The 10992-nt window shown below is 33.7% G+C and overlaps 1 protein-coding gene across 1 annotated transcript in view; it reads left to right on the top strand.

Annotated features, from left to right (window-relative positions):
- Positions 1–10945, top strand: part of LOC122517908 — an 81654-nt gene extending 70709 nt beyond the window's left edge. The window contains exon 4 of the mRNA XM_043636525.1: positions 10841–10945. Within this exon, the coding sequence (XP_043492460.1) occupies positions 10841–10945 (105 nt within the window). The remainder of the gene's footprint in view (positions 1–10840) is intronic.
- The last annotated feature ends 47 nt before the right edge of the window (positions 10946–10992 follow it).

Raw genomic sequence — 10992 nt, 5'->3', positions numbered from 1 at the left:
AATAATAAAATTGGAAATAATTGAGCCATATTTTTAGAAAGTCTTAACAAATAATTTTTTGTAACATTATTTTTTATATCTTAAATGTTTTATTAGACATTTTAAAACCAGATAACATTTAGATCCGATTGTAGGAAACGAATTTTCATCATTTTGCAAGCAACTCGTGCCATCATCCGTCTCTAGATTATCCTTTAGTGAACATTTCGAACGATGAAAAATGGTTGGTTGGTCGGACGAATGAACGAGAGAAAGAGAAAGAGAGAGAGGTGAAGGAATGCGGTGTTATCGTGAGTCAATGGAGGGCGGTAAAATTGAAATTACGAGCGTACTAAGTTTTCCGGTTTTGCTGGTTGCAAGCTTCCCCCTTTTCCTTCTATTTTCACGCGACTTGCTTTTATAATCTAACGACGTGACGAGCGTTCTTCTAGCCTAAGGGAAACAAAATCTTCGAAGATACTTTCAAACAAACTTATATCACCGTTCGACGTTGATATCGGCTATTTTTTTTATTTTTATTTTCTTTTCTTAATTATTCTAACTCATCCAGTTTATTCTTCGTATCACGCAACGAATAATAAAAGACAAACGTTATGACAAATTGGTATGTCTCGATCATCAACGAGCATTATGTTCTTTTTTTCTTTTTAAATTGAGAAGTGTGATAATTTATATTAAAAATTTGAAACACTTAATTTAATATTTTGTTAATTTGTTTAACACCTTGACTGTCAAACTAAAGTCACATGTCTCGTTTAGAGAACCACGGGTGTATTTTTTATTATTCAAAGCCATAAATGACAAAATAATAATTAATTCTAAAGACAACATTCTTATTCAATGTTTTAAATAAGTCACCGTTTTTAAATCATTTTATTCTGCATTCAAAATTTTCTCTGGAAGAATAATTCAGTTGGTTTCCCTTATGTGTTTCTGCCTGAGTGTGTATGTGTGTGTACGAAATGAAGAAAATGCAAAAGAGAGAGAATGAGAGACGAGAGAGAGAGAGAGAGAGATAAAGTGACCAAGATAGAGCCAATTTATTTGTATTCCTGAACCTCGTGATTCGCCGGTGATGATAATGCGATTGAAAAAGTTTGAGCGTGCACGAGGAATCGTAAAATGTGTGCTGAAGGTGGGTGAGACGTAAGAAAGGGGTAATAGAAGAAAAAGAAGCAAGAAGAAGAAGACCCAGATAAGGAGGAGAAGAAGAAAGAAAGAAGAAAGGTCGTAGTATTCGAGATTTGTGACAGGATAATGAGGAATGTGGTAGTGAAGTAGAATATAACTCGAAAAGATGCTTAGGGGGGGTAGTCGTAACAATGGAGTTTTGATGGATAGCAAACAAATGTAAGAGGATAAAAAAAGGGATAAAAAACACTCGATGTTATTATTCCACGAGTAGTAATATCTATTTAAACGTAAATTCTTATAAATATAAACGACAAAGGAAAACTGTCCGAGCGAGTAACGTTTTCCTCCCAATAGAGAGAAAAAAAAAAAAAAAGAAATAAAAAGTAAAAGAAAAAAAGTAAAAGTAAAAGTAAATCGTATCTTTCCCCTTGGAAGATGCTTGTGCCATTTTAAAATAAATTGCAACGGTATTCTTCTCCCTCTGAACGTATAAACAAGAACAATAATAATAACAATATAAATAATAATAATTATATACGATATTATTTTTTTATAATACATAAAATAATTTTCTTCTCTTTTATTCCTCTCTCCTCTTCTCTCTCTCTCTTGGAATAATTAACTCGATAAAATGAATGTGCAACACTGGGAATGCATTGAAATTATTTAGTCGGCTGTAAAAGTAATTAACTTTTGTTTGAGGAAGAATTTCATCGAGTAAGAGGAAATGGCCTCTGGCTGTGTCGACTCTGCCTCTCGTCATTCTCCCCTCCCCCCTTACCCCCCCTCTCTCTCTCTCTGTCTTTTTCACGATGCAAGGCGCGATTTGAAAATGCGGTGACGTATCAAAAGCATAATTCTCTGTGCGTGGCCAAAGGAAAAGCAAAGAAAGGGAAGGAAAGGCAAGGTGCTTTAACGTTACACCCCTACCCCTACCCCCACCCCACCCAGTATCGTAGCTTCGTTTTATTCCCTTCCCTCGCTCTTTTTCTCTCTTACCTTCTCTACCCCCACCCCTTCATTCAATGTTCTTTCTTTTCTCTTTCTATCTCTCTTTCCTTTTCTACCCCTACCCCTTCGTTCAATGTTCTTTCTTTTCTCTTTTTATCTCTCTTTCCTTCAATATACACTCACTCTCTCTCTCACTCGATGTTTCTCTTTCTCATAGACGGTAGGAAAACGCGAGACTATCATGAATATTTCACGAAAGAGGCAGACCGAAGATACGAGTGGGGGTGGCTTTACGGGGTGGTGGGCGGAGTGGTGGAAGATGGGGTTGGGTTGGGTTGAAGGTAGTAGTATTTCATCTCGCGTCGCGAATATTAAAATATCGAAAAGCGGTAAATGAAACGAGGACGAGGACGAGGACGAGGATGAGGACGAGGATGATGAGGATGAAGGGGGGAGGAGGGGGATGATGCTACTGGTGCTGCTGCTGCTTTTCTACGAGGATCGATCTTGTCATAACGCATATTCTACAAGACGATGTTCTTTCTTTGGAAGGTGGGTGAGGGTTTAAGGGGGGTGGTTAGGGTGAAGGGATGAAGGACGAAGTAGAGATTATATTCTGATGATCTAACAGTCTCGAACGATATCATCGTTGAAGGTAGTAGAACGATCGAAGAGAGTGGAAGAAGAACCAATGGCATATACCTGCTTAGGTAGTCTGAACACCATCCTGATTCTATTAAGATGGCGGGCTTCCTGATGTTAGTAATGGTAGTATAGCAAAGCTCATCCATCCATCCATCCATCCATCGAGCCAACCTTCGAATATACACTTTATTTACTATGCAGAGTAGTTGGTAGACGTGATGGATATCTTCTAAGGTTTCTATCTCCAATCAGCACTCTTCTTAACGAAACACCAACATTACCATCGTCACCTCTTTAAATTAAAGATGGTGGTAGTAAATTCTATTTATCTGTTCTTTTTAACCCCTTGTTTTGTTTGAATTCTATGGTAGACCATAAGTGGTTTTGATTATTGTCAAAAATTACATTGAATTTATTTAGTTTTAAATAATGTGATGTGATATAACTGATATACTGACTTTTTGTTGTTGTTTAATTTTGATTTAGACTACTTCCATAATTATATGGGCACACATATTAGTATATATTAAATATATATATTATAATATTATAAATAATTATTAAATAATAATAAAATAATAATAATAATAATAATAATAATAATAATAATAATAATAATAATAAATAAAAATAATTAATATATATAATATAATTTTATTATATATGTTTTATTATATATAATTTTTTATATATTATTATATATAATAATTTTTTTATATATATATTTTATTATATATAATTTTATTATATTTTTATTATATTTTATTATACCTATTTTATTATATATAATATTATTATTTATATATATATAATATTATTATTTTATTTTTATATTTAATATTTTATTTGTTCAATTTGAAATGAATCATCTTTTATATTATCCATCATTTAAATAACAATAATGACGATAATCTTAAGTAGTTTAACCTTTCAACGAGTCATCAATAAAAAGTTTATCTATTCTCGAACGAGATCTCTGTTTCAATTGAAAGAAAATTCTTGCCCGGGTAAGCCTCCTCCTCCTCCTCCTTCTTCTCCTCCTCCTTCTCGTCAAATCGTTTTCGTCAAAGTGGCAATCCAATTATATCACCCTTCGCGTTTTCAAAAGGCGAAAAAGGGAAACCCTTGTTCGTCCTATCAGAAAGAGAAAAAAAACGAGTCCGAGGATCGACCAATGTTTCTGATTTCCTTAATAAGGGACTCCTCTTTTCTCGATAATGTCTCGTTTCTTTTTATGTTATAACATCCTTAGAGAGTCTGAGAAAAACAAGGGAAAGGAAAAGAAAACAAATAAGAAATTAAGGATCACTAAATTTGAGTTAGAATTTTCCAAGACAAATATTTGAAATCAATCGTTTTATACAATAATATTTGTTTCTCAAAACTTGTCTTTTTTTATTGATTTTTTTGTAAAGATTTTTTGTTTTTTTCTAATCTTTCCTATTCTACATTTTGTTTTTTCCATCAGTTGTTAAACTAACGACCGGAGGGGTCGAAGAATGAAATTGTTTTTGAATAAAAACAAATTACAGAAACAGAAAAAAATTGAGGATTGTGGTGGGGAGGATCAGAGATAGAAATTTTGAAAAAACAACAATGCAAGAATCCCTGATCGTTCATTTTTATTTCAACGAATTGAAAAATAAGAAATAAGAAATAAAAAAAATATATTTCTCATCGATCGGGAAGATTTTTCTTGTTACAAATGGGCAGAAAAAAAATTGAGCATTGTGATGAGGTGATCAGAGATAGAAATTTTGAAAAAAAAACAATGCAAGAATCCCTGATCGTTCATTTTTATTTCAACGAATTGAAAAATAAGAAATAAGAAATAAAAAGAAATATTTCTCATCCATCGGGAAGATTTTTCTCGTTACAAATGGGCTCATCACGCGACACGAAAGCTGAAAATATCCTTTGACTTGGGCTGTAATTAAACTGTGGTAGAAGAACAACGTTCCTTTGTCACTTTTCTCGTAAACTTTTCGTGCTCTCAAGAAAAATATTTCGAGTGCCTCCCTCCGTCCCCTTTTTTCTTTTATTTTCACTTCTTTTAATTTATTACAACCGATGGAAAAAAACAAAATGCAGGATAGAAAACATTAGAAAAAAAAAAGAAAAAAGAAACTTTACAAAACGGGAATCAATAGAAAAAGTGTAAAGTTTTACGAAACAAATGTAATTGTATAAATTTTTTTTGTGTTCTATTTCTTCTTTATTTTTTTGCTTTTATCAACGAACCACCGACCTTTCATTAGAATTACAGGGATACATTTCATATCGTATCAGACATTATTCATTCCTTTTTTTGTCTTTTTTCTTCCCCCACCCCTTTCTTCTTTCTCTTCTTTTCTTTTTATTGCTTTCTTCCATCCCTTTTTTTTTTTTTTTTTTTTACTTTTTCTTTATTTTACGAGCGTAGTTCTCACGGTGTTTGCGTACGAACGAGGGGGAGTATCGATTATTCGTATCGACGCACCACCACCTTCTATATTTCATTTCTCTATCTTTCTTTATTTCTTTCATCTTTTTTTCTCTCTTTTCCTTTTCCTTTTCTTTTCTTTTCTTCCTTTTTCCGTTTAAAAATTGAATTTTACGGAGAAATGGAGTCAGAGGATCATGCGACTGGGGGGCTTCGTTTATCTTAGGCTCATGCATACCAAATTGTATTTCGTAGTGGTCTCTATGCAAAGATATACGGTTTGGTTATCTTTCAGTTGGTAGGCTCGTCAAAGAAAATTATTCAACTTTAAATTAGACCTAAATGATTCTTTTTCATTTTCCTCAATTTATTTATTTTTTTCATCTTCGATAGAAATGTACGAGTGAGATGTAAGAAATAAAAGAACAATTTCTTTTATTTCTTACTTTTTTCCCCATTTTACAGGTACTTTAAAAACATTTATAAACAAACAAGCGTATAGAAATAATAAAATATCATCAGTTTATTCATTTATATGACGAAAAAAACAAACTTTCATAAATATTAAACTCTGTAATTAGTTTTGGTTGAGTTGACACTAGAAATAGGCTACCGGGCGTCGTATTGGCGCCGCTCGAGTGCAAAGGGTTCAAATTTATTTCACGATTTTTCACGAAACCAAATCCGAATCGAACGTTGTCTAACCAGTTCGTTTTTATTTTTTTTTCTTTTCTTTCTTATTTTCTTTTTTTTTTGTGATGTTTTTAAATACGAACGTAGGTGTCGAACGTACGAACGAACGCGACACGAATCGAAACGAAACGAAACGAAACTTCGGCTTGATCGACGTCGAGGCTTTTTCGATCTTCTCCTCGTGTTTTACACTTCGAATGAAAATCTCGTTTTTCGTTGTTCGTCGAAAACGTTCCTGAGTGGTGTCGAACCTTGTCGTAGTTTTTTTTTTTGTTCCATTTATTTTCTTTTTATTTTTGTTTTAATTTTTTATTTACTACACACAGTAGATCGTTGTAGTAAAATTTCAATGGATGAGAAGAGAAAAAGAAAAGAAAAGAAAAAAAGAAAAAAAAGAAGAAAAAAAATGGGATGCGTTCGATAATCTCAGGGAAAAGAAAAAGTTTCTTGTTTCGTATTCGGTTGAAGGTAAAAAAAAAGATATGCCTGTTTTTTTCTTCTTCTTCTTCTTCTTCTTCTTCTTCTTCCAAGATATTCCAACTTGATTAATCTTTTAAAAAAGAAAAGTATCGATAACGTTTCTATGCTATCCGCCATTTTCCTTTCACCCCATTCCTCCCCCCCCACCTCTCGTTTCCTTCATTAATCTTCCTTGTTTCTTTTTTTTCTTTAATCTTAAGTACGAAGGGAAGAAATTGCATTTAATAAAAATACTAATTTTATTCAATTATTAATAAAAATATCTAAATAAAACGTGATATCAAATTATTTTACAACCACTACAACACCCATACTAAAATATGACATGATTTTTGATCGCAAATCAATTGATAAGAAATATTTTTGTTACTGTCGTTTCAAATTAAAATCCATCACATGAAAAAATCGATTAAGTTTTCGAATTTCCTTAACACATTCCCTATATCGATCGGTTAAAAAAGTATTATATTTCAACGTGTAACGTACGTATGTGAGTGTGCGTATATATAAATTTATGATCTCCAAAGATAGTTCAATAAAATCGATTTATAACATTTTTCCAATAACTCGTAGTTCGAGACGATATTCCTTCGAATGAAACGAACCAACCACCAAGGGTTTTCCGAATGTGATACAATTGTAACTTGCACGATAACTTGGTGTAATGTATCGTGTTTCCAGTTAGATGTAACCTTTCGAAATAGTAGTCGATATTGTTCAAGTAGTATCATTGATTTCAATGAAGTCAAAATAAAAAGAAAGAAGAATAAGAAAAAATATCAAGATAAATATAAAGATAAAGATAAAAGATAAAAGATACAAGAAAATAGGTCCTCCTACGGGGGTGTAAACGAGTTCATTTGCATAGGAAAAGCCTGTAATACTTTTCGTATTAGGTCTTTGCCCTTTTTTGTGGAAACACCCTCGAAACACCCTTCAGATCATTTCAAAGCCCTCGACAAAAAGCAAACGTTGACTATATCATCACAGTCGTTCGTATTCTTCGTTGTCGAAACTCCTTTTACATATGCTACTTCCTTTACCTACGTTACAATCCTGCTACACCACGTTATCTACTTTGCATGCATCCTCATTCTTTTTTCAAGTAACGGAGAAAAGGGCTAGGGTTTCTCGCATCTCAAGGTTTAACGACAACAACGAAAGACAAAACTTTGCCATTAACGTCGCACCGAAAGCTTATACTTTTTTCAAATCTTTTTATGATTAATACGGGGGGCATGGGTAGGGGTAGAGAGAGGGGAAGGTGGTAAATTTTTGATCAACTTTCATATCCCCAAAATTTCCAACAAATTCTTCTATTATTTCTACTCTTCGTCTCTAAGTGTTCTAGCACTGATGATTATTTAATCGGATACTTGATGAGACAATTTTATAAATGAATTCGTTTTCATGATTATGCTTTTTTATTACTAATCCACTCGATTACATTTTTTTTATAAAATTGTGAATACGGGTTTTCTCAAATAGTCAAATAAAATAAGTAAAATAGGTGTCTTAAAGAATTTCTAACCAGTCCGAATTTCCTAAGACACCTATTTTAATAGTTTTATTTCTGGACAGATAAAAACCAATTAAATATCAATAAATGTATAATAGAATAGTTGTGACGATGATTTAAAATTTGTCAGAGATATTTTTCTAAATGTTTAACGATTTAGAGAATAAATGAAACTCGTGTTTGCTTCACGTAATAAATATTTGAATCGAATGAATTGATTATTCGATCGATTCGATTTTCTTTTTTTTTTATTTATACAAATTGAAGACCCGTGTTTTTTTTTAAAGTTGATTAAATATTTTTGAATATTATATTATTCGTTAATCGTAAGAAGATTGGTAGGATGATTTAGACTCGCGCTAGAGAAGATTTTCTAGGATGGTTCAAATGGTTTAAGAGAATAGATTGGAGAGGTTGGTTCATGGGTGGACGGGGCAGGACTGAAGGATTTAATTAGCGAGCCGAATGAAAGAAGCGTCGGCGTCGCGCCAACTCGAACGTGTCGGAATATTTTATTACGACGAACGTTCGAGTCATTGAACCTCTTTCCTTCCTTCCTTCCTTCCTTTCTTCCTTTTCTTCCTATTTTTTTTCTTGATTAGACGAATTCATCTATCTGTCCAGAGATATCAGGTGAGGCATTCAAATAGACCGCTTTAATAATTCCTCGGCTATTGTGGGAATTGAAAAAATCTATGTCCAATGAAGGTACTTGATTTTGTGAACATTGGTTACTCAAAAAAAAAACTATAACATGGGATTATGCCAGCTTCACGAATCACGCAACCATTTGAAATGCTTCACCCGGTATATATGTGGTACGCGTGCTCATCCCGAATGAATTTTTCCACTTCAGTTTTCGTCAATTCGTCTACTTTTGGAAAAGAATTTTATTAGTAGTAAAACTTACATTTCGTTGAATCAAAGGAAATGATTTTGTTCATCGTAGAATTCGATAATATCGCTAAGGGATCCTACCTTCGAACGCGTTCAGTTAAAGTACCCCAGGAGAATTTAACATTCGACGAAAGTAGGTCTGATTTCCAGGCGAGTGGACCACTTTCAGAGCTTTGTTCGCGAAAAGTATGACGGGAAACTATGCAAGATTTCGCGGCTATCGTAGGAGAGAAAGAGAGGCCAACTCGAGTGAATAATAGTGTCGGAATTTCGAAGATAATTTACCTTAGTTTCTCGGTCTAACGCACACTCGCTCACCCGGACAAGCAACCGTACTGCTAGCAAAATTACCACTCGCGAAGGATTCAAAGCACCTCGGAATAATTTCGTCATTCCACGTGGGCTTCTCCTTGGGTTGGTCGGGATTTGCTAGGTGGGTGGAAGGGTTGTCTTCGTGCGAGATAAATAACTACATCCTTCTCCTTCTTCTGCTTCCTTTCTTCTTTACTTTTGAACCTTTCTACGAATTGGTTCTCGGCCTTTCCATTTTCTATTTTAGACTATAAAATAGAATTATCTTCTATTTAACTCTCTCTAGAAATATGCATTCTTGTTTGTTCTACTATTGTATTGTTTTCTTATCGAATTATATTTTATAATTATGTAGGATTCGTGAAAAAAATTGGGCCGTTGAACTGACGGGACTCGAACCCGGAATTTTTTTGCTTTCGGGCGACTGCCTTTAACCATTGAGCTATCCAGGGCCCACCGTCCAATCTCCTCACGAACGCCATTTAAGTGTTTGCCTTGGAGGCCACAAGATCAACACAAATTATGATGTTTTAATATACATTTATAAGAGGTCACTTTAACCAACTGAAAAATATTTATATTGATCGTACAAATTTTCGATTTCTTTTAGCAAAATGTTACACGCATAATATTTTCTAATTATTGTTATTCTGTTCTTTTACCTTTTCCTATACTGTATATTACTCAGCAAACTATCACGATATAACTGATATATTGTAAACGTCAAATTATCAAAAGAAAAATTTTATGAAAATTATTTATTAAATGACCCTGACACAACCCGTATCTATTTTTTTGTTTAAAACAATTCTCTAATGAACAATTCTATCTGAAAAAAAAATAAGATATACTAATCTCTATTTTATTATAGAAGACACAATTCCTCGAGACAGTAGCTGTATTTAACGAACAATTAAATGTTCTTTCTGTATGATTGTTTTTTTTTTGTTTTTTAATATGTTCGATACCGATAGGAATTTTGATTGTTCATTTTGTCAACTATTCTCTTGATCGAAGTTTATCGGTGGAATCGAACGATCGAGACTGGTACGTCGATTCTATTTAACGCGTTCATAAAGCTCACCCCGTTCAATATTGTTACGCTACGATCTGCCACTGCGTCGGCTAAGGCAACCAACGATGTTTTTGCTCGAGCTTGCATTGTTTGCGAGTATTGCTTCCTCGATGCTATCTGACTCGGATACTCCGTTTAGTCGTATAACGTTAACGATGTACATACATACAACAACATACCATAAATTCAGACATACGTGGAATACATACACAAAGGACCTGCATGTATGTTGAACTCTTTTCACCCAACTTTCAAATGACACGTCTCGAAAATAAATCGGTAGAACGTTTAACCTATTGAATATTTTTTCTATGCACACCTGGTACTGTTGTTTGTTTGCTGAGGTATTAGATTTTCTATGTAGCGACAAATTGATCGAAATACTTTCAGTATTAATATTATGTAGTAAATAAATTGATATTAAAATCGCCGTACAAAATTCATGGAATTTCGCTCGTATCGATTAAAATTAATTTTCCGACGTGTGTTACGTGTTCATATTTTCTTCGCATCTAAATAAATATTGAACAGCCAAACACTTAAATAGGCATTCGTTTAAGGAGATGAACGGTGGGCCCTCGGGTAGCTCAGTGGTAAAGGCAGTCGCCCGGAAATCGGAAGACCGGGTTTCGAGTCCCGGTGCAGTCAATCAACGGCGACGATTTTTTCACGAATCCTATATCTCTGTTTTTATTTCCCAAAATTGTCATAGATCGTTGGAATAGGAATGAGAGTAGTCGCGTTGGTTGGTTCTTTAAATGTTCAACGTTTACGAGGCGTGGGCCCATTTCTACTCGCACGACAAACGATCCCATAATACGATTCTTCAGTAGATTGCGATTTTTCTCACTCTCCTCCACCTCT

This window comes from Polistes fuscatus, unplaced genomic scaffold (genome assembly GCF_010416935.1).
Source record: "Polistes fuscatus isolate 324 unplaced genomic scaffold, CU_Pfus_HIC Scaffold22, whole genome shotgun sequence".
Taxonomy (NCBI): Eukaryota; Metazoa; Arthropoda; class Insecta; order Hymenoptera; family Vespidae; genus Polistes; species Polistes fuscatus.
This window is presented reverse-complemented; position numbering and strand designations above follow the sequence as displayed.